The 27,948-nt window shown below is 45.2% G+C and overlaps 1 protein-coding gene across 2 annotated transcripts in view; it reads right to left on the bottom strand.

The window, feature by feature from the left end:
* Positions 1–10,140: 10,140 nt before the first annotated feature.
* LOC115109542 (uncharacterized) overlaps positions 10,141–27,948 on the bottom strand; it is a 96,410-nt gene continuing 78,602 nt past the window's right edge. The window contains exon 3 of one of the 2 annotated variants that reach the window (XR_003860527.2): positions 10,141–12,308. Coding sequence is in view for 1 of the 2 variants with exons in the window: in XM_065009800.1 (XP_064865872.1) it covers positions 17,897–19,585 (1,689 nt within the window). In the remaining variant the exon portion in view is untranslated. Of the gene's footprint in view, positions 12,309–17,595; positions 19,778–27,948 lie in introns of those variants that run through there. The other variant, XM_065009800.1, reaches the window with a different exon arrangement.

Here is a 27,948-nt window from a genome sequence, read left to right as displayed (position 1 = left end):
AGGGCAGTAAAAAGGCACCCGGAGAGTATGTGAATCATCACTGCTGCGATGCCGGGGCCAACCAGCCAGAGACAGATCAGAGCCAGCATAGTTTTGTGATTTCGCTGCCATTGTGAAGTTTGAAGTTTAAAGGGCCCGTAAGTCATTTATCAGCTATGCCGGGGAGTAATTGTGCCCCTGTAATTTTGTCCTTGGCAGGCGATGCGCTTGCTCTTTAAGTCGTCTGAGCAAATGTCTGAACAAATGTAATTGCTGGCAACCTGGGCGTGTATAGAGGGAGTGAGAGAGTGAAGCGACCTGGGTGTGTATAGAGGGAGTGAGAGAGTGAAGTGACCTGGGTGTGTATAGAGGGAGTGAGAGAGTGAAGTGACCTGGGTGTGTATAGAGGGAGTGAGAGAGTGAAGTGACCTGGGTGTGTATAGAGGGAGTGAGAGAGTGAAGTGACCTGGGTGTGTATAGAGGAAGTGAGAGAGTGAAGTGACCTGGGTGTGTATAGAGGGAGTGAGAGAGTGAAGTGACCTGGGTGTGTATAGAGGAAGTGAGAGAGTGAAGTGACCTGGGTGTGTATAGAGGGAGTGAGAGAGTGAAGTGACCTGTGTGTGTATAGAGGAAGTGAGAGAGTGAAGTGACCTGGGTGTGTATAGAGGAAGTGAGAGAGTGAAGTGACCTGGGTGTGTATAGAGGGAGTGAGAGAGTGAAGTGACCTGGGTGTGTATAGAGGGAGTGAGAGAGTGAAGTGACCTGGGTGTGTATAGAGGAAGTGAGAGAGTGAAGTGACCTGGGTGTGTATAGAGGGAGTGAGAGAGTGAAGTGACCTGGGTGTGTATAGAGGAAGTGAGAGAGTGAAGTGACCTGGGTGTGTATAGAGGAAGTGAGAGAGTGAAGTGACCTGGGTGTGTATAGAGGGAGTGAGAGAGTGAAGTGACCTGGGTGTGTATAGAGGAAGTGAGAGAGTGAAGTGACCTGGGTGTGTATAGAGGAAGTGAGAGAGTGAAGTGACCTGGGTGTGTATAGAGGAAGTGAGAGAGTGAAGTGACCTGGGTATGTATAGAGGAAGTGAGAGAGTGAAGTGACCTGGGTGTGTATAGAGGAAGTGAGAGAGTGAAGTGACCTGGGCGTGTATACAGGGAGTGAGAGAGTGAAGTGACCTGGGTGTGTATAGAGGGAGTGAGAGAGTGAAGTGACCTGGGTGTGTATAGAGGAAGTGAGAGAGTGAAGTGACCTGGGTGTGTATAGAGGAAGTGAGAGAGTGAAGTGACCTGGGCGTGTATAGAGGGAGTGAGAGAGTGAAGTGACCTGGGTGTGTATAGAGGGAGTGAGAGAGTGAAGTGACCTGGGTGTGTATAGAGGGAGTGAGAGAGTGAAGTGACCTGGGTGTGTATAGAGGAAGTGAGAGAGTGAAGTGACCTGGGTGTGTATAGAGGGAGTGAGAGAGTGAAGTGACCTGGGTGTGTATAGAGGAAGTGAGAGAGTGAAGTGACCTGGGTGTGTATAGAGGAAGTGAGAGAGTGAAGTGACCTGGGTGTGTATAGAGGAAGTGAGAGAGTGAAGTGACCTGGGTGTGTATAGAGGAAGTGAGAGAGTGAAGTGACCTGGGTGTGTATACAGGGAGTGAGAGAGTGAAGTGACCTGGGTGTGTATAGAGGGAGTGAGAGAGTGAAGTGACCTGGGTGTGTATAGAGGAGTGAGAGAGTGAAGTGACCTGTGAGAGAGTGAAGTGACCTGGGTGTGTATAGAGGAAGTGAGAGAGTGAAGTGACCTGGGTGTGTATAGAGGGAGTGAGAGAGTGAAGTGACCTGGGTGTGTATAGAGGGAGTGAGAGAGTGAAGTGACCTGGGTGTGTATAGAGGAAGTGAGAGAGTGAAGTGACCTGGGTGTGTATAGAGGGGAGTGAGAGAGTGAAGTGACCTGGGTGTGTATAGAGGGAGTGAGAGAGTGAAGTGACCTGGGTGTGTATAGAGGAAGTGAGAGAGTGAAGTGACCTGGGTGTGTATAGAGGGAGTGAGAGAGTGAAGTGACCTGGGTGTGTATAGAGGGAGTGAGAGAGTGAAGTGACCTGGGTGTGTATAGAGGGAGTGAGAGAGTGAAGTGACCTGGGTGTGTATAGAGGGAGTGAGAGAGTGAAGTGACCTGGGTGTGTATAGAGGGAGTGAGAGAGTGAAGTGACCTGGGTGTGTATAGAGGGAGTGAGAGAGTGAAGTGACCTGGGTGTGTATAGAGGGAGTGAGAGAGTGAAGTGACCTGGGTGTGTATAGAGGAAGTGAGAGAGTGAAGTGACCTGGGTGTGTATAGAGGAAGTGAGAGAGTGAAGTGACCTGGGTGTGTATAGAGGAAGTGAGAGAGTGAAGTGACCTGGGTGTGTATAGAGGGAGTGAGAGAGTGTTATAGGTGCTCATCAGAAGCATCAGGGTTCATCACCTCTACTACTGGCCCTAAACCAGATGTGTTCCAGTCTGGTCCATGTGAAAGAGAGGTATGACACTGTGCGATACCCAGCACTCAGCCTAGAGAGCCATCAAATCTCATACAATCAGCAATGTCTGACTGGTGCTAAACTTCCATTTCTACCATTATTGATGGGCAATTCCATATATTCTATTATATTGTGCTCTATTATATTATATTTGTTTGTACTAGATGAGAGGTTGAATAGGACAGACAGAAATATTGTTTTGGATTTCAGGGATGGAGGATCTCAATAACTCAGGGAGTCCTAGACAGAATCCTGCTATTTTAAGAGTATACTCTCTCTCTCTCTCTCTCTCTCTCTCTTTCTCTCTCTCTGCGTTAGAGAAGCCTTTCATAAGGTTTTGGCAGGCTGGGAAAAATCCCCACTCAAAACAAACAGGGGCACACTGTCCTGTTCCACTCATATTCCTGGAAGTCGGAAAAAGAGCGACGCAACAGACATAGCAGTAACAGAGAGAGAGAGAGAGAGGAGGGGGGGGAGAAAGAAAGAGAGAGAGAGAGGGGGGGGGGTGGAGAAAAAGAGAGCAAGAGAGAGTGAAAAAGAGAAAGAGAGAGATTACACATCAGACTGAACCTTTACAGGCATGCCACGCGGCTGGGACAGAGACTGGGAGGAGTGCGTCCCAAATGGCACCCTATTCCCTATCTAGGGCACTATGTTTGACCAGGACCCATAGTACCCTGTTCAAGGGCTTTGGTCAAAAGTACTAAACAGGGAATACGGTGCCGTGTCAGATGCAGCCTGGGACGGAAGCAGGATGCTGGTTACACTGATACAGTAGCTTGTCGTGACTCAAGCACTGGGACTGGAAGGCAGGGAGGAGGCAGGCATACCGGCATTTAAAGAATGGGGTGACTCTGTGGTTGTGTATGATGTGATTCATGGCCTGTGTGTGTGGTGAACCTCTCAGAGAAGGTCCTTGCCACCGGGCCCTGTAAAATCCTGTCTGTTGTTGAACATTTCTAAGCGCTAGGTGCTTTTTATTGCTACAGTAAAGCTCACAAAAAAGTCCCGGGGGCCAAATAGGTGAGGAATGGTGATGTGCGTAGCCCAACTGGCTACTTGGCAGTCTGGATAGATGGAAGGATGATGGCTGAATGAGGGGGAACAATTGAAGCATGGCTGTACGTCTGATCCCCCAAGCAGACACACAGACTGGGGAGGGAGGGAGGAAAGCTTTATAAACTCACTCGCACTCTCTCTGAAAGCTTCCTCTCTTTCTCCCCGGCTTCTTTTTCCCAGCGCTCTGTCTTCGGTTCTGTCTTTCTTTCTTTCTCTCTTCTGTTTGTTAGTCTTTCCAAAACTCTGCTTCTAGTGTTCTCTCTCTCTCTCTTTCTCAGCAAGCAGACCAGACTTTAACAAGCGTGCCCCAGTGGGCAGCGGCAGACAGAGAAGGCGGAGGCTATTTTTAGATGTGCATACAGATTAAAAGTGTAACTATTTCCTCATCCCGTGTAGTCTTCTCTCTCTCTCTCTCTCTCTCTCTCTCTCTCTCTTCCTCCCCTTTCTCTCCCTCGGTCTGTGATGGAGATCAGCTTCTCAGTAGGGGTTCTCAGGTTACCCCCCTCACCCCCTGTCCCTCCCCCCTCTCTCCCCCTGTCCACCCTCAGACTCGTCACACTCTTTCCCTCTCCCTCGGTCTCTCCCTCCCTTCTTTTCCACACTTATCCTCTCCAGAACCCTGATCATTGGTCAGACAGAAAGATTCTTACCCCCTGCCGAAGCGGAGCAGAGAAATGCTAGGATGAGCTAAACTATACTGTACAGGGCCAGCTAGTCAAGTGGGTCTGTGCCCCTGTTACACTCACACATCAGGGGTGGGAAGAGAGTAAAACATGTTGTCAGAACACACGGCTGGGGCTGCAGGAAAACAAGCCTAATGCACTACAGTACATCCCCACAACATCAGCAGCACAGCAGCTTTCCCCAAATGACCTCTCCCAGTGCTACACACACACCCCTCCCTACACCACAGCAGACATGCGGTGTGTATGCTCACACACACTCATCTGAAGAAGTGTGAAAAGCAGGAATAAATCAGGGTGCTGTAACGCGTCAGCTGTAATTTAGCAGCCAGCTCATCTTGTAAGTGGGCGCCGCGCCTCTCCAGCAGTAAGGGAGTCTGGGATATGACGCCGTTATCACCGCCGGAGCGTACTTCAGCATTTTTCCCCTCTTGCACTTTCTCAGCCCGGGCTCCTAACTCTTTTTTCATTTTTTTCCACTGCTTCTGCAGTATCCCCATCCAGCGCCCCGCCACTCTACCTTCCTCCCCCTGTGTGGGTCACATCATCCCTGGCCTGGGGCCATGGAGTGAGAGAGGGGAGACACGGCCCTGTGGGTTTTACTAGGCTGCATCTCCCTGAACCATGTCTGTGACTACTAAGTCTAAGTGCAGGAGGTTACTACGGTTACACTCCCTGTTTCCTGGGATGCACTCCAAATGGCACCCTATTCCATATATAGTGGGATGCAACCTGGTTGCTGTTACTGAGTCTCTCCACCAGCCTGATCCTAGATCTGCTTGTCCTGTCTTGTCAACTTATCAGATCTTAACAGATCTGGTATCAGGCAATCTCTCCAGGAGCAGAGAGACTAGCTGTTTTTTGTGTGTGCTGTTTTTAGCTTTCAACATGGCCACCATCTCTCTCTATCCCTCCTGATTTAAACCGAGGACCTCATGCCTGAAGAGTTTCTGAAGTAGCTTCATGGGAGACTGGCTCCCTGCTAACAACAAACAAAATGTTGCCTTAAGAGTCTCATTAGGTCATTGCCTAACGTTCTAGTGTTGTGCAAGGACTGATTCCATGGGACCATTCCCTGTCAAACAGAATTGACCTAGAACGTGGTTACCATGTTCTCAGAATAGAAGGAGTTCTTCTTCAATGAGGCTACCGCGAGGGATATACTGCAGACACACGACCAGGCCCGATCCCCATTATTCGCTGGAGAAAGAAACAGAGATTTCGAGGCAAAAGATCTGGGTGCCTTGCGAGGATCAGGCCGCGAGTGGCTAATCTGCCCTTGCCTTGCATTCTGCTAGCTAACGTTCAATTGCTGGAGAATAAATGGGATGAATTGAAAGCACGTTTATCCTACCAACGGGACATTAAAAACTGTAATATCTTATGTGTCACCAAGTCGTGGCTGAACAACAACATTGCGGTGGCAGGGTAGCCTAGTGGTTAGAGTGTTGGACTAGTAACCGAAAGGTTGCAAGTTCATATCCCCAAGCTGACAAGGTACAAATCTGCCCCTGAACAGGCAGTTCACTCACTGTTCCTAGGCCGTCATTGAAACTTAGAATTTATTCTTAACTGACTTGCCTAGTTAAATAAAAATAAAAAGAACATACAGCTGGTGGGTTATACACTCTATCGGCAAGACAGAACAGCAGCCTCTGGTAAGACACGGGGTGAGGGCCTATGCTTTCATGTAAACAACAGCTGGTGCACAATATCTAAGGAAGCCTCAAAGTTTTGCTCTCCGGAGGTAGAGTATCTCATGATAAGCTGTAGACCACACGATCAACCTAGAGAGTTTTCATCTGTATTTTTCGTAGCTGTCTACATACCACCACAGAGCAAAGTTGGCACAAAACCGCACTCAATGAGCTGTATTCCGCCATAAGCAAACAAGAAAACGCTCACCCAGAGGCAGCGCTCCTGGTGGCCGGTGACTTTAATGCAGGGAAACTTAAATCCGTTTTACCAAATTTCTATCAGCATGTTAAATGTGCAACCAGAGCGAAAATACATCTAGACCACCTTCACACACACACAGAGACGCGTACAAAGCTCTCCCTCGCCCTCCATTTGACAAATCTGACCATAACTCTATCCTCCTGATTCCTGCTCACAAGCAACAATTAAAGCAGGACGCACCAGTGACTCGGTCTATAAAAAAGTGGTCAGATTAAGCAGATGCTAAACTACAGGACTGTTTTGCTAGCACAGACTGGAATATGTTCCGGGATTATTCTGAAGGCATCGAGGAGTACACCACATCAGTCACTGGCTTTATCAATAAGTGCATCGTGGACGTCGTCCCCACAGTGACCCATACCCCAAGCAGAAGCCATGGATTACAGTTAAAGGGCAGAGCTGCAGCTTTCAAGGAGCGGGACTCTAACCCAGAAGCTTATAAGAAATGCCGCTATACCTTCCGACGAACCATCAAACAGGCAAAACGTCAATACAGGACTAAAGTCGAGTCGTACTAGACCGGCTCCGACGCTCGATGGATGTGGCAGGGCTGGCAAACTATTACAGACTACAAGCACAATCGGGAGCTGCCCAGTGACATGAGCCTACTAGACGAACTAAATAACTTCTATGCTCACTTCGAGACAAGTACTGAAACATGCATGAGAGCATCAAGCTGGTCCGGATGACTGTGTGATCACACTCTCCACAGCTGATGTGAGTAAGACCTTTAAACAGGTCAACTGTAATATCAACACGTTTCATGCAGACCACCATAGTCCCTGTGCCCAAGAACACTAAGGTAACCTGCCTGAATGACTACCGACCCGTAGCACTCACATCTGTATCCATGAAATGCTTTGAAAGGCTGGTCATGGCCCAAATCAACACCCTTATCCCAGAAATCCTAGACCCACTCCAGTTTGCATACAGCACCAACAGATCCACAGATAATGCAATCTCTATTGCACTCCACACTGCGCTTTCCCACCTGGACAAAAGGAACACCTATGTGAGAATGCTATTCATTAACTACAGCTCAGCGTTCAACAACATAGTGCCCTCAAAGCTCATCACGAAGCTAAGGACCCTGGGACTAAACACCTCCCCCCTCTGCAACTGGATCTTAGACTTTCTGACGGGCCTACCCCAGGTGGTAAGGGTAGGTAACGACACATCCGCCACGCTGATCCTCAACACGGGGGCCCCTGAGGGGTGCGTGCTCAGTCCCCTCCTGTACTTCCTGTTCACTCATGACTGCACGGCCAGGCACAACTCCAACACCATCATTAAGTTTGCTGATGACATAACAGTGGTTGGCCTGATCACTGACAACGATGAGACAGCCTTTAAGGAGGAGGTCAGAGACCTGACCCTGTGGTGCAAGGACAACAACCTCTCATTCAACGTGATCAAGACAAAGGAGATGATTGTGGACTACAGAAAAAGGAGGACCAAGCTCGCCCTCATTCTCATCAACAGGGCTGTAGTGGAGCTGGTTGAGAGCTTCAAGTTCCTTGGTGTCCACATCGTCAACCATCGAACATGGTCCAAGCACATCAAGACAGTGAAGAGGGCAAAACCTACTCCCCCCTCAGGAGACTGAAAAGATTTCACATGGGTCCTCAGATCCTCAAAGGTTTTTACAGCTGCCCCATTGAGAGCATCCTGACGGGTTGCATCACTGCCTGGTATGGCAACTGCTCTGCCTCCGAACCGCAAGGCACTACACAGGGTAGTGCGTACGGCCCAGTACATCACCGGGGCCAAACATCCTGCCATCCAGGACCTCTATACGGTGTCAGAGGAAGGCCCTCCAGCCAGGGTGGCAACGACTCCAGCCACCCTAGTCATAGACTGTTCTCTCTACTACCGCACGGCAAGTGGTAACGGAGCGCCAAGTCCAGATCCAAGAGGCTTCTAAACAGCTTCTACCCCCAAGCCATAAGACTCCTGAACAGCTAATCAAATGGCTACCCAGACTATTTGTACCCCTCCTCCGCTACGCTGCTGCTCTGCATAGCCACTTTAATAACTCTACCTAACCTCTACATGTACATAATTACCTCAATTACCTCGACCCCGGTGCCCTGCACATTGATTCTGAACCGGTACCCCCTGTATATAGCCCCGCTATTGTTATTTATTGCTGCTCTTTAATTATTTGTTTTTCTTATCTCTTACTTTTTTTGTATTTTCTTAAAACTGCATTGTTGGTAAAGGGCTTGTAAATAAGCATTTCACTGTAAGTTCTACTACACCTGTTGTATTCGGCGCATGTGACAAATAACATTTGATTTGATTTGATTTGAAATGTGTGTTAGATCGGGCGTCAGGTAGCCTAATGCTTAGAGCTTTGGGCCAGTAAGCGAAAGGTTGTTGGATCGAATTCCCGAGCTGACAAGGTAAAAATCTGTCGTTCTGCCCCTGAACAAGGCAATTAACCCACTGTTCCTCGGTAGGACATCGTAGTCAATAAGAATTTGTTCTTAATTGACTTGCCTAGTTAAATAAAGGGTACATTAAATAGATCTGTCATTCTGACAGTAAGCGGTAGATCTGTTCTATGTGCGCTATTTCTATGCTTCCCGTTCTTAAGGTTTGTTTTTTGTGTTTTGTACTTTCGGTTTTGTAGACCAGCTTCAGACAGCTGAAAACACAATATTTTGGGTTATGGAAGATATATTTCACAGCGGTTTAGATGGTACAATGATTTTCTGCACCATGCTTGCTTGTTTTGTCACATACTTTGACATTAGGCGAACTATTAGCATTTTAGCAACCAGGAAATGGCAGAGAGATTTCTGCATAGTGCATCTTTAATGTTCTAGACACATTTCATGGGAAGGAAGGACATTAATGTTGCAAGGACAATAATGTGTCCAGTTTTCTGAGGGTTAGGAGAATATTCCATCAATATCCCACCAAACCTACACAGAACATGGTTGCCATGTTCTCCAAATATAAGATTTGAATGTTCTTAGACACGTTTCATGGGAAAGCTGCAAAACCTTGCTGGTCTTCAGCTAAGTCCCCGGGACTAAGGGCATAAAACAGTGATGGATGGAGTATTCCTACAACATACGATAGTTGCTCAGTATCACACACAGTCAATCCATCTGGAAAGGATCTCCTTTTATCAGTATCTGTCTCTATACCCTTGAGTCATGTCAAACAGAACTTACCATGTTCTCAGAATATCCTATATTAATGTTCTAGACACGTTTCATGGGACGTTCTCTCACCCTAGAATTGTTAGCATGGCTGGCAGGGTAGAGAGACAGGAAATATTTAGTAAAAAATCATTTGGGGCCCTAGATGACTGAAGGGTATGGAGACAGATACTGATATTTCAAGATTACTGAGCAATCATCGTATGGAGTAGCAACACTCCATCCATCACTGTTCTATGCCATTAGCGCGGGGGACTGAGCTGAAAACCAGCATGGCCTGTGGTTCATAAAGCGTCTTAGAGTAGGGTTGATCTAGGATCAGATCCCCTGTTGTTCATATTGGTCTTCTTTATTGTGATCTGAAAGGAAAAACTGATCCTAGATCAGAGACGCTTTATGAATACAGGCCCAGCAGGAGTCGATAGAAGAATTCAGAGGAGATCTTGTAGACTGGTGAGTGTCTGATTTGATTGACATCTTTGATTGAAAGTTCCGTGGTCTCTGAGTGACTGTTCAAAAAGATCTTTGGGTCTTTTATCCATTGACTTTCAAGACAAGCGCCATGAAGTAAAAAGTGGAGAGAAAATTGAAAGGAGACAGCGAGAGTGTTTGTAAAGGAAGAAAGAGAGAGGATGTGGCTTGTAAAGGGGGAGAAAAAGTGATCAAGGCAAAGTGATGGAATGGCATAGGGTAATCACAGAGCAGCCAGCAGTAAGTTAAGTTCACATCTAACGACTTCAAGCTGAATGTTTTTGGGACTTCCAAGTCAGCAGATCAGCAATGCGCGAGGACTAATAGTCTATTATGTTGAATGAATATCTAAGGAGGAAGATGTACACTTGAACTAATGTGTTCCAAAACGCATGCTCTCAACTTCACAAGAAAAAATGACGTTTTGCATATCCATATCACTTACTCTTTCCTCTCTCTCTCTCTCTCTCTCTCTCTCTCTCTCTCTCTCTCTCTCTCTCTCTCTCTCTCTCTCTCTCTCTCTCTCTCTCTCTCTCTCTCTCTCTCTCTCTCTCTCTCTCTCTCTCTCTCTCTTTCCTCTCTCTCTCTCTCTCTCTCTCTCTCTCTCTCTCTCTCTCTCTCTCTCTCTCTCTCTCAATTCAATTCAATTCAATTCAATTCAAGGGCTTTATTGGCATGGGAAACATGTGTTAACATTGCCAAAGCAAGTGAGGTAGACAACATACAAAGTGAATATATAAAGTGAAAAACAACAAAAATTAACAGTAAACATTACACATACAGAAGTTTCAAAACAGTAAAGACATTACAAATATTATTATATTTATACAATGTACAAATAGTTAAAGGACACAAGATAAAATGAATAAGCATAAATATGGGTTGTATTTACAATGGTGTTTGTTCTTCACTGGTTGCCCTTTTCTCGTGGCAACAGGTCACAAATATTGCTGCTGTGATGGCACACTGTGGAATTTCACCCAAAAGATATGAGAGTTTTTCAAAATTGGATTTGTTTTCGAATTCTTTGTGGATCTGTGTAATCTGGGGGAAATATGTCTCTCTAATATGGTCATACATTGGGCAGGAGGTTAGGAAGTGCAGCTCAGTTTCCACCTCATTTTGTGGGCAGTGAGCACATAGCCTGTCTTCTCTTGAGAGCCATGTCTGCCTACGGCGGCCTTTCTCAATAGCAAGGCTATGCTCACTGAGTCTGTACATAGTCAAAGCTTTCCTTAATTTTGGGTCAGTCACAGTGGTCAGGTATTCTGCCGCTGTGTACTCTCTGTGTAGGGCCAAATAGCATTCTAGTTTGCTCTGTTTTTTTGTTAATTCTTTCCAATGTGTTAAGTAATTATCTTTTTGTTTTCTCATGATTTGGTTGGGTCTAATTGTGCTGTTGTCCTGGGGCTCTGTAGGGTGTGTTTGTGTTTGTGAACAGAGCCCCAGGACCAGCTTGCTTAGGGGACTCTTCTCCAGGTTCATCTCTCTGTAGGTGATGGCTTTGTTATGGAAGGTTTGTGAATCGCTTCCTTTTAGGTGGTTGTAGAATTTAACGGCTCTTTTCTGGATTTTGATAATTAGTGGGTATCGGCCTAATTCTGCTCTGCATGCATTATTTGGTGTTTTACGTTGTACACGGAGGATATTTTTGCAGAATTCTGCGTGCAGAGTCTCAATTTGGTGTTGTCCCATTTTGTGAAGTCTTGGTTGGTGAGCGGACCCCAGACCTCACAACCATAAAGGGCAATGGGCTCTATCTCTCTCTCTCTCTCTCTCACTTTCCTCTCTCTCTCTCTCTCTCTCTCACTTTCCTCTCTCTCTCTGTCTCTCTCTCTCTCTCTCTCTCTCTCTCTGTCTCTCTCTCTCTCTCTCTCTCTCTCTCTCTCTCTCTCTCTCTCTCTCTCTCTTTCCTCTCTCTCTCTCTCTGTCTCTCTCTGTCTCTCTCTGTCTCTCTCTCTCTGTCTCTCTCTCTGTCTCTCTCTGTCTCTCTCTCTCTCTCTCTGTCTGTCTCTCTCTCTCTCTCTCTCTCTGTCTCTCTCTGTCTGTCTCTCTCTCTCTCTCTCTCTCTCTAGTGGAACATAGAATGTCAGCAGTAATGGCGACTATCTTCCATAATAATGGGGCTGAAATGGACTAGTGGCAGCCCAAGTGTGTTGTTTAATAATCAGGATGCTAGTAAAGTGTCTCTGGGAACATGCAGAGGAGGACTATGGCAGGGGTCTTGCACGGACCCTATTGGGAAACCAAATAGCAGGCATTCTGGTCTGGGCCTACCCTCTCCACTCAACTCCACTCCCTTCTCCCTTCTCCCTTCCACCCTCTGAGTGTGTCCCATTAGAAGACGACTTTGTAGAGTGGAGACGGGACCACATAGGTAGCACGATAAGACATAGAGAGATGAGGACTAACATGACAAATATGGGGTCTCTTCGGGTCTTGGTGGTTTACCCTGCTGGGGTATGAGAGACGGAGGGGCTGTGTTTGTGTCTGGAGGAACAGAGAGAGGGGAGAAGAGAGAGAAAACAATATTGAGCAAATAAGCTAGAGAAAAGCTACAGAAAGTGGAAAAAATAGTGAGTAAGAGAGATAACGTCAAGGTGATCTCATGAGATACAGTATAGGATCCCCTGCCCCTCTTCCTCACCTGCATACGTCACTCAGCTGCATGCTAAGTCACCTTAATCACATTTAAGCTCTGCTAATATAAGTAGCATGTACAGAGAGGCATTTGTGGTCACGGGAGATGATCTAGCTATTAGTCTTCCTATTGTTGGAAGGAAGACGATCCCTGAAAGCCCCCAGGTTTGACATTTTCAGGGCCGCAACCACAGCAGAAAAATCTCTTCATGCTCCGGGGCTAAAACAGCACAGCGTTTATGTTGTTAGCATACCTGAAGCTCTGCCTCGCTCGCCTCAGGATTTGTATGTGTGTGTGTGTGTGTGTGTGTGTGTGTGTGTGTGTGTGTGTGTGTTCCTCAGAGGAGGGGAGGACCATTCTACTCAATTATTTTCTTAAAATAGTGAAACATTAAAAAGTTATCCTTTTTAGATAAATCTATAATAATATATTCACTTGACCAAATAACTGAATAAAACACACTGTTTTGCAAGGAAGGTCTACAGTGGCCTCAACAGCTCTTTCCATTCCAGAGGACGTCCTCCAACATATCAGAGCTCTTGCAACATGAATTGACATGTTGTCGATCCAATTAAAGGATCGGAGAATGAGTCTAGTACTGAAAGCATAAGCTACAGCTAGCTAGCACTGCAGTGCATAAAATGTGGTGAGTAGTTAACTCAAAGAGAGAGAAAGACAATAGTTGAACAGTTTTGAACAAATACATTTGTTAAAAAATGAAGGAGGAGCATCAGTGCGATAGAAAACTAGCTATATTTAGTTGTATTCCTCTTCCAGTTGGCCTTTCACTTACTTACTTAGCTAACTAATGCAGCTAATTTAGCCTACTCAACAACCTGACAGTGAGGAATGCTATTTATGTTAGCTAGCTGGCTAAGGCTATCCAACACTTCAACTCTTCCAAGTCAAGGTAAGCTCCAACACTGCAACTCTTCCAAGTCAAGGTAAGCTCCAACACTGCAACTCTTCTAAGTAAAGGTAAGCTCCAACACTGCAACTCTTCTAAGTCAAGGTAAGCTCCAACACTGCAACTCTTCTAAGTCAAGGTAAGCTCCAACACTGCAACTCTTCTAAGTCAAGGTAAGCTCCAACACTGCAACTCTTCTAAGTCAAGGTAAGCTCCAACACTGCAACTCTTCTAAGTCAAGGTAAGCTCCAACACTGCAACTCTTCTAAGTCAAGGTAAGCTCCAACACTGCAACTCTTCTAAGTCAAGGTAAGCTCCAACACTGCAACTCTTCTAAGTCTGCAACACTGCAACTTTCTAAGTCAAGGTAAGCTCCAACACTGCAACTCTTCTAAGTCAAGGTAAGCTCCAACACTGCAACTCTTCTAAGTCAAGGTAAGCTCCAACACTGCAACTCTTCTAAGTCAAGGTAAGCTCCAACACTGCAACTCTTCCAAGTCAAGGTAAGCTCCAACACTGCAACACTTCTAGGTCAAGGTAAGCTTTTCGTTTTATAGAAGAAAAATCCCACCGGTGTAACTGCTAAATTGCTTGCTGGAGCCTTCACTGTACTGCGTGATTGTTGGTTTACTAACGTGTTAGATCTAGTAGCTATGTTGACTATGACGTTAAATAATATGGTGACAACAATGTAGGCTGTGTAGTGGTTATGGTATGAAGCTTTGGCTTGGAGAGTGTTTTTTGCCTGGTCACAGATAGCTGTTGTGGCACAGACAGCTGTTGCGTTATGCACTGAAGTCCACAAGCAAAGGGAAAAGGTGAGATGAGGAGAGCACATACAGTAGATGACAGAAGGAATTATACAACAAGCAAAGTGATGATGCTGCAGGCCTATGTGGCTGCTATGATCAGGGGTGTGTTCATTTAGCTGATTTAGTTGCAAAACGTTTCTTAAATGGAAGCGAACAAAACGAAATGGAGACAGATCTACCTGGATTTGTCCAATAGAAACTCTCGTTTTAGTTTTTCAAGTGTTTGGAGTAATGATTACACCCTACATCAGCTAGATGCAGGCAAGAGTGTGCAAGGCGGTATTGAATGTGTCAGTGTCTGTCATCTTTACTCCAATTTGTCTCTCGACCTGTGCAACTATGTTAGAAACTTTAATTTGTAGGCTACGTTGTAGCAACATCATGATCGGTATAGGGCAAATTCTAGTATAATGTAGTAGCCTAAACCTATCGATGTTACATTGAGCTGGGTGAATTGAATATGAATGACAATCATCCAACATGCTGTAATAAAAATAAGGCCATGCTCATGAAAAACAAAATCATCCCTAAGCTTAAACGGCACCGACCACCACTATGTGTGTGTGTGTGTGTGTGTCTCATTCAGCCAAGAGTTTGTATGGGATTGATGGGAACGAAGGGCTGGAGGGGTTTGAGGCTGAGGCTGTGGCTTCTATGAATGGACCTGGCTGTTCTTTCTAAGAATGTTTGGAGAATTCAAACAGAAATTGAGCATTCTCATTAGCTGCTGGCCATTAAAAATCGAATCAAATGTTATTTGTCACATGCACCGAATACAACAGGTGTAGTAGACCTTACAGTGAAATTCTTACTTTCAACCCCTTAACCAACTATGCAGTTTTTCAGAAAATACCTAAAAAAAGCATGAGATTAGAATAACAAATAATTAACAATAGCAGGGCTATATACTGGGGGTACCAGTACAGAGTCAATGTGTCAATGAGTCAAATAATTAACAATAGCAGGGCTATATACTGGGGGTACCAGTACAGAGTCAGAGTGTGTCGGTGTCGAGGTAATTGAGGTAATTAATCACATGTAGGTAGAGTTATTAAAGTAGCTATGCATTGATAATAACCGAGAGTAGCTAAAGAATGGATGCTAAAGCCGCTGGCTTCTAGTTCTTCGTTCCTCAAGGTAGTCTCTTCAATCCGACACGACCGCATACCACGGTAGGCTGGTGAGGTTGATGATGCTTTGGTTGAGGTAAATAAGGTTAAAAGGAAGCTGGCTTAGAAGTCCTAGTGCGTTGAAACACATACACAGACAATAGGCCTCATAGTTGTCAGGGCTTCATTTAAACGATCCCTCTTTTCTCTATTCAGCTTGTATTTTATAGCCCTAACCGAGGCCCGTAACCTGACGTGACACAATACTAACGCTAGCTTCAACCCTGCGTCTCTCAGTTGCAGAGGCAAGCTACCGTGCTTACGTAAAGGCTATATTGGCTCAATGTGCTACAGTAGGTGGTTGTAAACTAAAGCAACGGTGTTGCAGTTCTAGTACTGTAACTGCTGAGTGGCTGTATTGTGCTGCGACAGCAGGCGGCTGTCTGTCTCACATTACGCACGCGAGATAAAGACAGAGTGGATCAGGTCCCCCTTATCCATGTAATCTTATTCATTATGATCTAAAAGGCTAAACGGATTCTAAATCAGCCCTTCTTCTCTAAGATGCTAAATCAATAATGCCCCTGTTGTGTAAAGTATGAGATGCACAGAGGTATGGGTTATGCTAATGTGTGTGTGTTTTATGGTATGCATAGCATATCTCTCGTAACTCTGCGGGATTTGGATGAGTTGGAACAATAGTATGGCCAGGATCAACAAGGTTATAATAATGTTGTGGACATGGTCATGATTTAATACTGTGTTAACATGGATCGGGAGGGCCATCCCAGGGCTAGACAAACACAACTAGGGCCCAATGCAGACGGACTAAAAAGGGCATTCCCGCTGCGGGCCCACGCTCACTCACTGGGAGGAAAGGGTAGGGGAGACGCTCCCCTTATCATCTGTGATAACATATCCGGCTGGCTGCGATCTGGTCTGGTCGATCTATCTATCTGCTACTCATATCAGACAATATGAGGGAATGTAGAAGGGAAGCTACTAAAATAGTATGTGTGAGGTAATAATGTAAAAGTCACATTTGGAGTCAATCCTCTCTAAAAGACCTATATCTATGTCATACCTGTATGAAAGCAGCAAGGTCTGGATTCAAACAAATGAAGAATTTATTTCCAAAACTCGAAATGCACCAATATTTCATGTGTTTTGTCACCAGAAATGATTGCTTCTGGGTACCTTCATGTGTGCGTAAAATATTACTGTTCTCAGATGTTTTATTCATAGATTTTTGGTGTGTATTAAAATGTGTTTGATTTGCAAAACTAGCTCATGTTAGATGGCTGGCTTGTTAGCTTTACGTGACGTGCTAACATTACGTGACGTGTGTGATCTTAAACGTTGTCTACCTAGCTAGGTTCATTGTTTACCTAGCCAGCTAGCTATATGTCCTAAGCTAAACTGTACTGTTAGCTAGCTAGCTAACGTTAGCTGGCTGAATCACGTTACTATTTGTTTCCCAGAGTTGTTTGCTTTTCTAGTTAGAGCCTAATGTTAGGCATTGTTAGGCATTGCTGGCACTTTGTTCATTGTTGGCACTTTGTACATTGTTGTTTACCTAGTTAGCGTTAGCTGGCTGGCTCGTTAGCTAACACCCATTGAATATGGCAGGTGTCAGTAAACGTCTGCAAAAAAAGCGTAATGAAATTGTTGCCAGCAGAGCTGGTTAGGCTGTTTTCATGTTATCCAGAGGTTAAAAAAATCCTCGGCCAGAGTGTTGAGTGTGCACTCCGAGAGCGAAACGAGATGGGTGGGGCTAAAGCTTAAGAGGGTGTGTACGATGCTGAATGGGTGTCGACAAAGAAGAGCTCTTCACTAGATACCAAAACATCCCATGGCGATTTTCTCAAAAGTGAGTTTACAAGTTGATCAACTTTCAAAGCAGAATTACTTTCCCATACATTCCCAACACTGGGCCCTAAAGAAAAGAGAGAGCAACTGGGTTTCTGTGTGACCTAAAGCGAGTAAGTAAAGCCAAATAGAGATCAACACCTCATCTATATCACCTTTTAGTCTAGCAGATGCTCTTATCCAGAGCAACTTACACTAGTGAGTACATACATTTTCATACTTCTTTGTGCTGGTCCTCCGTGGGAATTGAACCCACAACTCTGGCGTTGCAAGGGCCAACCTCGACCTACTGAACCACGGGACAAATGTGTGTCTATCTACAGGTACTGTAACTGCCAAAATGAAGTCAACACCAACATGAAGTGTCTTAATAGGGCGTTGGGCCACCACGAGCTGCCAGAACATCTTCAATGAGCCTTGGCATTGATTCAAGTGTCTGGAACTTCCATGAGAAATTCCATCATTTGGTGTTTGTTGATGGTGGTCGAAAACACTGTCTCAGGCACGCTCCAGAATCTCCCATAAGAATCTCACACACACACACACACCCTTTCGATATACTTTGTATCCCTCATTTAGTTTATTTTGACAGTTATCTGTATTTAAGCAGTAGGACTCAATGATCAGAACAGTTCTCCAAAGGTATCTCAGGGGGAGTTGGGATATGCAAAAACAACACATTTCCATTTCACACATGCGTATAAGCACCTATCAAATTATTATTAATTATAGATCGCCAGTTAGCATCTAGGTAACAGGCATTTCAGTGTGATGGAGAGATGGAGGAATGGAGAGATGTATAGCTGAAGGTAAGGAGTGATGGAGAGATGGAGGAATGGAGTGATGTATAGCTGAAGGTAAGGAGTGATGGAGAGATGGAGGAATGGAGAGATGTATAGCTGAAGGTAAGGAGTGATGGAGAGATGGAGGAATGGAGAGATGTATAGCTGAAGGTAAGGAGTGATGGAGAGATGGAGGAATGGAGAGATGTATAGCTGAAGGTAAGGAGTGATGGAGAGATGGAGGAATGGAGAGATGTATAGCTGAAGGTAAGGAGTGATGGAGAGATGGAGGAATGGAGAGATGTATAGCTGAAGGTAAGGAGTGATGGAGAGATGGAGGAATGGAGTGATGTATAGCTGAAGGTAAGGAGTGATGGAGAGATGGAGGAATGGAGAGATGTATAGCTGAAGGTAAGGAGTGATGGAGAGATGGAGGAATGGAGTGATGGAGAGATGGAGGAATGGAGAGATGTATAGCTGAAGGTAAGGAGTGATGGAGAGATGGAGGAATGGAGTGATGTATAGCTGAAGGTAAGGAGTGATGGAGAGATGGAGGAATGGAGAGATGTATAGCTGAAGGTAAGGAGTGATGGAGAGATGGAGGAATGGAGTGATGGAGAGATGGAGAGATGGAGGAATGGAGAGATGGAGTAATGGAGAGATGTATAGCTGAAGGTAAGGAGAGATGGAGAGATGGAGTGATGGAGTGTTGGAGAGATGGAGAGATGGAGGAATGGAGTGATGGAGAGATGGAGGAATAGAGAGATGTATAGCTGAAGGTAAGGAGAGATGGAGAGATGGAGTGATGGAGAGATGGAGTGATGGAGAGATGGAGGAATGGAGTGATGGAGAGATGGAGTGATGGAGAGATGTATAGCTGAAGGTAAGGAGTGATGGAGAGATGGAGGAATGGAGTGATGTATAGCTGAAGGTAAGGAGTGATGGAGAGATGGAGGAATGGAGAGATGTATAGCTGAAGGTAAGGAGTGATGGAGAGATGGAGGAATGGAGTGATGGAGAGATGGAGAGATGGAGGAATGGAGTGATGGAGAGATGGAGGAATGGAGAGATGTATAGCTGAAGGTAAGGAGTGATGGAGAGATGGAGGAATGGAGTGTTGGAGAGATGGAGAGATGGAGGAATGGAGTGATGGAGAGATGGAGGAATAGAGAGATGTATAGCTGAAGGTAAGGAGAGATGGAGAGATGGAGTGATGGAGAGATGGAGTGATGGAGAGATGGAGGAATGGAGTGATGGAGAGATGGAGTGATGGAGAGATGGAGGAATGGAGTGATGGAGTGATGAAGAGATGGAGTGATGGAGAGATGGAGGAATGGAGTGATGGAGAGATGGAGGAATGGAGTGATGGAGAGATGGAGTGATGGAGTGATGAAGAGATGGAGTGATGGAGAGATGGAGGAATGGAGTGATGGAGAGATGGAGTGATGGAGAGATGGAGTGATGGAGAGATGGAGTGATGGAGAGATGGAGGAATGGAGTGATGGAGAGATGGAGTGATGGAGTGATGAAGAGATGGAGTGATGGAGAGATGGAGGGATGGAATGATGGAGAGATGGAGTGATGGAGTGATGAAGAGATGGAGTGATGGAGAGATGGAGTGATGGAAAGGTTGGAGGGGCGCAGCATCCTTTGAGCTCCCCTATTTTTTGCCCTTCATTCCATCTGCGTCGGGAGTCACACATGGTTCACATAACATATCTCTTTCTTCTCATATCCTTGGCCGTTTAGAGCTACATGCAGCAACGGAAATGAGACGTACACCGCTGCACGGAGGCTGAATGCTAAAGGGCAGGGGTACAGGAGTCGCCATGCACTGTCCTATGTAGAGATGACAGAGAGAGGACAGGAGGGCAGGAGAGGAGGCATTAATAGTGGTTCTCACACACATGTACACACACACAGGTATGCAGGCATGCACACGTGCAGACACACACACACACAGGTATGCAAGCATGCGCACGGGGAGACACACATACCATGGTTGTTTGTGAGAAATATGTCCCAAAGGTCACAGTAAAGAGCTCAAACCAAACAAACCATATTCATGCAAGCCAAAAAATATCAGGCACATATTGGTTTTGATTGTGATGACTTACTACCATACAATATTAAGTGCTTTGAGCCTTACGTAAATGTGATCCCATTATAGTAATGCCAATGATTACTAGAAACAGTTAATCCAGCGCCCTGCCTTAGGGTCTGTTGCTCATCATCCAGGCTGCTTGATTGATGACAACTCACCTTCCTTCTCTGGTTTTAAACTATTTTAAACTATTTCTGCTGTCGATGAAAACTAAATGGCACTGCAAGATTTAGCATGCCCACCATAGGGGAAATAGCTATATAATCTCTCAGATAAATAATCCAAACAGATGCACTATCTTCTCTTTCTGGCTGGTAGAACTACATGTTAGGCCTACAGACACTTGAAAACACTCTAGCTTGGTAAAATACAAAGAGAGACGATAGTCTACTGTCGTTCATTACTCCACTTCTTAAATTTGACCCTCTTTTTTCTCTTTACCACCCATCTTTCCAGCTTGGACAACATGTTTTAGTCTTGTTAAAGTGTGTACAGTATGTAAAAGTGGGTTCGTAAAGAGTGTGTGTGAATCATATAAGGAGGGTTGGCAAACCACACCTCTTTCCCTGGAGTGGGACAGCACACTCAGATGGGACACACCTGGAGTCTTTCCATTTGTTCCTTCTTCCCTCTCTCTCTCACTCTCTCTCTCTCTCTCTAACTCTCTCTCTCACTCTCTCTCACTCTCTCTCTCTCCCTCTCTCTCTAACTCTCTTCCTCTCTCACTATCTCTCTCCCCCTCCCTCCCTCCCTCCCTCCCCCTCTCTCTCTCTCCCTCCCTCTCTCTCTAACTCTCTTCCTCTCTCACTATCTCTCTCCCCCCCTCCCTCCCTCCCTCCCTCCCCCCCCTCTCCAACTCTCTCTCTCACTCTCTCGATCTCCCTCCCTCTCTCTCTCCCTCTCTAACTCTCTCTCTCACTCTCTCAATATCCCTCCCTCCCTCTCTCTCTCTCCCCCCTCTCTCTCCCTCTCTCTCTCTAACTCTCGTTCCTCTCTCTCTCACACACACACTCACTCTTCTCCCCCCTCATCTATCTCCCTCTCTCCCCTTTCTCACTCTCTCGCTCTCTCCCTCTCTCCCTCTCTCCCCATTCTCTCCATCCTTCTCTCCCTTCCTCCCGCTCCCCCTCCGTCCCAGATGAAATCACCCACATCACTCTACAGTACGTTATCACGTTTGGCTTAATCGAAGAGTGGTGAGGAGAGGATAGACTGGCAGGCAGGTCTGGTGTTATGGGCGGGCTTAGGGGGCCTGGTCCACCCTACAGTACCTCCTTGCCCTTCCAAATAAAATATATAAATATTGATCATTTATTTGACCATCGACAGAAATGTCTCGCAAGATCACACAATGATTCATTTGATTTCTCATAATACAACCAAATATAATAGCATATACTGTAGCATAGTATACCTTACACCAAAAACACATCCTCAGGCATTTCTTATCTGAAGCTGAATAGTAAAGAAAAATGTATCATGCAGCTAGGGCTGTTGCGGTGACCTTATTACCGCCACACCGGCGGTCACGAGTCATGGAGGCAATCAAATTCCACATGACTGATTAGTCACGGTTTAGCCAAGCTCTGATGCTGCTCCTTGTCATTAGTAGCCTACCAAACTTGCTAACTGCCTGGTACTCAGTCCTCGATTGTCCCTCTTATCACTCTGACATCAATGCAAATGTAATAGAAAATCTAATCAAACACTTCATGAGAGCCCATAAGCTGATGTTGCGCAACATTTCTATAGGCTGTGCAATTGCGGGATAAAACGTGATGGCCACTAATAAAAAGACGAGGATCCCATCAGCTTTCTATAGGCTCGGCCTACTATATTTATTTCTCAACTTTCCTAATATTAAGCACACTGCTTATATTTACAACAGGTGTATAGCCTACCTGGCTGGCATGAAAATAAGCCATGGGGAAAAGCGTCCTCCATTCGCTATTTAAGTGTCATGCCCTGACCTGAGATATCTCTGTTTTCTTTATATTTTGGTTAGGTCAGGGTGTGACTAGGGTGGATACGCTAGTTTTTGTATTGTCTAGGGGGTTTATATTGTCTAGGGGTTTTGTATTGTCTAGGGTTTTTGTATGTCTAGGGTTTTTGTATGTCTAGGTATTTGTATGTTTATGGTGGCCTGATATGGTTCCCAATCAGAGGCAGCTGTTTATCGTTGTCTCTGATTGGGGATCATATTTAGGTAGCCATTTCCCTTTGGTGTTTGTGGGTTCTTGTCTATGTGTAGTTGCCTGTCAGCACTCATTTGTATAGCTTCACGTGTCGTTTTGTTATTTTTGTCAGTTTGTTCAGTGTTCATTCTTATAATATAAAGAATGTGTGCATACGACGCTGCGCCTTGGTCCAATTCATACGACGAACGTGACATTAAGTGCATGACATGTATTTTTTTCTGCTGTGCCTGTTTCGAGACAGGTGCATGATAATGGTCCTGTATATGTAGACAAGATTAAATCAAGAAAATTCTGATGGGTGACAATATTAGCCTATCACTTGTGAATGATGCCCAGCATAAGAAACAATGCCTTTTTTTGAGACTTTTTTCGAATCATAGTAGCACACCTCATGTAGCCTAACCCATAGGCCTATATGTTTTAATAAGGTTTGTATCACAACTAAAGTGGCCATATAACTTCTGAAAATTAAGCACATTAATCCGCTCTACAAGGGATGTAGAACCTAACTGGCATACATAAACAGCGCGTGAGTTTCAAGTTGGGGGAAGATCATTTTCACCATAAAAATGCACCTTTATAATAAAAGCATTAGATAAATAATTGCATTTGTGGCAACTTTTGATATTGGTGTTTTCCGTTAATGGAACATTTGCGCTTATAGCCTTCTACCATGTGCACATTGCTGTGCTTATAATGTGAATAAATAGCCTAGTTTATCAACATTTTAAGCTAAATGTTCTGATTTGTTGAGTCAGCAACAATGCATAAAAAAGGTGTTTTGATGCTAGTGGTTGTATTACCTTTGATCTATCGCATCCCACAACTGTCCCAGACTATGTTTGGAATATTTATTTCTTGCATAGAATAGAATAGGTTGACTTTTGTAGCAATGATCACATATTATTCGCTGCATTATGCTGCCATAAATCTAAAGCCTTTATTAAAATAATATTTGTACATAAATGTTAACTTATTTTTTGTTTAGATTGACATAGGCTAGTGCTTTTGCTGTTCGTTAGACCTACTCATCTTGTTGGCTGACAAAAAGTACATGTCGACAGTTCTTCCAATATGCAGCTCGGAATTGGATAAGGACGCGCGCAGTTGCGTCCCCAATGTGTCTGTCTTCACTTGTAGCCTGTGAGAAAGACCTGATAACGTGACGGAGAGCCATATGAGTGAGAGGGCTTCCGATTGCGCAGCACACTCAGGGAAAAGGGCACAACAGGCAGCACTCCGGGCCGCAAAAGGCATGGATTTTTTTAGGGTGCATTACCGCCACAAAGGGGATGCCGCCATGAAATCTGAGGCATTATCAAGTGCTTGTCAAATTGTGAATGAGAGACTGTTGGAGTGTGTACAGCCTGCACAAAAAAACAAAACAGAGCTCATGCCTTTCAAGCAACTTCTTTCAAATCATTATTAGAATCTTATCATGCAGCTTTACAATGTATTTCAAATCAAAACATATAGCTGTTTGTAGAACAACTAAAGTTACATTAATAACTCTAAATTAAGCATATAGGAATACCTATTTCTTTGTTAACCGCTCAACACAGAATAGCCACAAGTGTGAGCTCCCTCAAATCGTTTGTAGAGAATATTTCAATTTTATTCAGCGTTGTTCTATTGTATTCTTCATACTTTAAAATAATATAAAGAAATGCCATGGAATTATAAGCAAGTTTTGTCTGCTAAAGAAACTAGTGTAGCCCACCGCTATTTGGCATAGCCACATCGGGACCTAACATAAAGACAACTTAGTGTGCTATTCTGTTCTTCTGAAATAGACTACATTTTCTTCATATCATGCCACTTTAGACCTGTCTAAAATAAATAATGGATTTATTGTGAAGGTGTTGCCTATATCACATGGATTTATTAGCCAGGAGATGCTAAATGTGATTTTGTTAATGGTCAATTACCGTGTGATCGACAGTTATTTGCTTGACATTCACCGGCTAAAGACATTTTGTGACTGTCACAGTCCTGCAATGCAGCCAAACCTCAACAGCACGTGCCACTAGGCAGGATATATACTTTAAGTTCTACAGCTGCACCATTGAAAGCATCTTGACTGGCTGCATCACCACTTGGTGAGGCAACTGCTCGGCATCCGAGTGCAAGGCGCTACAGAGAGTAGTGTATTTAGCCTGGTACGTCACTGGGCTCGAACTCCCTGCCATCCAGGACCTCTATACCAGGCAGACACAAATTGCTAAGTCTGGGACTAAAAGGCTCCCCGAAGAGCTTCTACCCCCCAAGCCATAAGACTGCTAAATAGTTAACCAAATAGGTTCCTCGGACTATCTGCACTGACCCTGCATGAACTATTTTTGACTCTATGCACCCACACTGGACTCTACCCACACACTGAAACATGCATGCACTGGCACTCCAACACATAGACTCACACATAACACGTACACACAGGCACACATTCGCCACATGCACACTTCCATACAAGAAAGTCTAATAGTTTGTTAACACCATCTGCTCTAATTGGCTGTTTAATGAATGATGCGTAATCTTTGTATTTTGTATATTCTCTGTGTGTGTGTGTGTGTGTGTGTTTGTGTATGTGTGTGACTATCAGCCTATCGGTGTATGGTTGTGTGTCTATAGTGTATATGTGATCGGTTGTGCTCACAACGCATTCAAAAGTGTGTGTGTGTGTGTGTGTGTGTGTGTGTGAATGCGCCGCACCCACCCTCCCCCTCACACTGAGCCTGTGAATGTTTGGCCGTGCCAGCTCTGGGCTGGGTGTGGGGTTTATACACTCCCCCCTCAGGGATGTGTGCTGTGTAATATACATCTCCTCATAAACAGAATGTGGAGCGGAAGCACTGATCACCTAGATGTGTTTGACCACCTGGCCCTCGAGATGACACTGTTAGGAGGAGAGAGCAGAAAAGGGGCCAGTCAATGAGTGTATGTGGGAAGGTGGGTGGGTTGGGATCAGTGTGTGTTCATGTGTGTGTGTGTGTGTGTGTGAGCCTTTGATGTTGACCACAGGGGGGTTGATCTGTAAACCCCTGTTTTCTTAGACTGACACTTTTACGTTCAAACCCGGGGATCATAGAACGGCCTGCGCGTATAAAACCCTCAAAGCTGAGTGTCTTAGAGCAACAATGCTTGTGAAAAACAAGCTGTGGTGGAAGGCTGTGAGCCCTGTATGGATGTGGCTCTAACAGCAGTAGGCAGAACATTGAGGGAGCAGGGTCAGGGAGAGGCCAAACAAACAGCAGCCAGCTGATTACTATATTTCACAGGTACACAGCTTTATGGGTGCGTTAAGGAGGGAGGGAGGGTCTATGAGTATGTGGCAGTGAGGATCCCTCTCAGATGGGTGATCTCACCCCTCCACCCTCCACCCTCCCCCACATTCCCTCCCTCCTCCCCCTCACACTGAGCCTGTGAATGTTTGGCCGTGCCAGCTCTGGGCTGGGTGTGGGGTTTATACACTCCCCCCTCAGGGATGTGTGCTGTGTAATACACATCTCCTCATAAACAGAATGTGGAGCACGAAGCACTGATCACCTAGATGTGTTTGACCACCTGGCCCTCGAGACGACACTGTTATGCTTTGGTCATGTGGAAGATTTGGCCAGGGGAGGAGAAAGGAGAAAAGGGCGCAGTGCTGGACGAGGCCAGTCAAAGAGTGTGTTTGGAAAGGTGGGTGGGGGATCTGTGTGTGTGTGTGTGTGTGTGTGTGTGTGTGTGTGTGTGTGTGTGTGTGTGTGTGTGTGCGTGCGTGCGTGCGTGCGTGCGTGCGTGCGTGCGTGCGTGTGTGTGTATGTGTGTGTGTGTGTGAGCCTTTGATGTTGACCGCAGGGGCGGTGATCTGTACAGCATCCAAGACACTTTGTGTTTCTGTTTCTGAGAGAGGGACACATGCAGCTTGTCTGGGTCCAAACACACATCTGCAGTCAAACAAATACATCACACATAAAACAGCAACACCCAAATTATCTTTAAGCTGCTGCGCTGCTGGAACACAGTATTTTTGTTCCAGACCAAGAAACACTAGTATGTCTTGAACGCAGCTCTTTAGATGACTACAATACAACACAAACGTCTGCTCAAAAACAGCCTTGAACACCTGATAAAGACACACTAGTACGTCTTAAATGCAGCTCTTTACATGATTACAGCACAACACAAACGTCTGCTCAAAAACAGCCTTGAACACCTGATAAAGACACACTAGTACGTCTTAAACGCAGCTCTTTAGATGATTACAGCACAACACAAACGTCTGTTCAAAAACAGCCTTGAACACCTGAGAGATCACCTCACAGCCTCAACTCGGATCACCTGGGCTTTCAAGACCTCAAAACCCTTATTCCACAGCGATGATCGATTCCAATGCTTTTAAAACATTCAAACCCCTGTTTTCTTAGACGGACACTTTTACATTCAAACCCAGGGGATCATAAAATGGGCTGCCCTTTTAAAACCCTCAAAGCTGAGTGTCTTAGAGCAACAATGCTTGTGAAAAACAAGCTGTGGTGGAAGGCTGTGAGCCCTGTATGGATGTGGCTGCAACAGCAGTAGGCAGAATCTTGAGGGAGCAGGGTCAGGGAGAGGCCAAACAAACAGCAGCCAGCTGATTACTATGTTTCACAGGTACACAGCTTTATGGGTGTGTGGGGTGAAGCGGGGGTGGGGGTGGGGGTTGAAGCGGGGGGTGGGGGTTGAAAGTGTGTGTGTGTTTTCAGGGGTAAGGCTTTCCCCTGCTTTATGGATGTGTGAGTATACTCAAACATGTCAATGTCTGAATGGAAACATGCCCATAACTCCCTGCCCTCACTCCACTAACTTCATTCACTCCAAACTGGGGAAAAGAGAAGTAACAATGGAAAGAGAGAGAGAGACTCCCTTTCTGGTAAACATGCATTCACACAGGGGTTGTCACCTTAAAACAGCTGCACGCTTCCCAGCCAAAACAGTTCTGAAGAATTTGTGCATATATTATGATGACATTTTGTGACATTTCTGTTAATTTTGGACTTCGGTGAGGGTATTTTCGGCTAGGGCCAACCGAACTGAAACCATTATGGCCCTCATGGATGTTTGACGAGGGTGTACAAGGACAGACCCAGAAAGAACATGTGTGTTTGAAGCACAAACAGTGTTGAAGGGAACATTCCCGTGGGGAATCTGACAGCTATCTAGGGGCCTGATAGTCAGCTGCTGCTGCTGTTAGCTGGGACCTCTGCTGTGTAGACAGGCTCAATAAAGAGGCACAATCAGCTCAGTCATCATAGAGGCAGTGCCATTTGAAATGTTAATTCCCTAAGGAGAGGAAACAATCAATTCCTATGGAAGACAGAGTCAATGAGATTGTTATAGCCTAAATATTGAACGTGTGAGTCATTAACATTACATTTACATTTACATTTAAGTCATTTAGCAGACGCTCTTATCCAGAGCGACTTACAAATTGGTGCGTTCACCTTAAGACATCCAGTGGAACAGCCACTTTACAATAGTGCATCTAAATAACATTAACATATTAACATATTAACATATAACATCAAGCATTCTTCAGAGACAGACAGACAAACACAGAGACAGACACACACAGTTAGACATGAATGCATGTACATACACACAGAGTAGTCGACATGTACATGCACGCACGCACACACACACACACATGCACACACGCACACACGCACACATACATGCACGCGCACACA

Source organism: Oncorhynchus nerka, linkage group LG25 (assembly GCF_034236695.1).
Source record: "Oncorhynchus nerka isolate Pitt River linkage group LG25, Oner_Uvic_2.0, whole genome shotgun sequence".
NCBI lineage: Eukaryota > Metazoa > Chordata > Actinopteri > Salmoniformes > Salmonidae > Oncorhynchus > Oncorhynchus nerka.
Note: the sequence above shows the minus strand (reverse complement) of the source record. Positions and strands in the feature narration are given on the sequence as shown.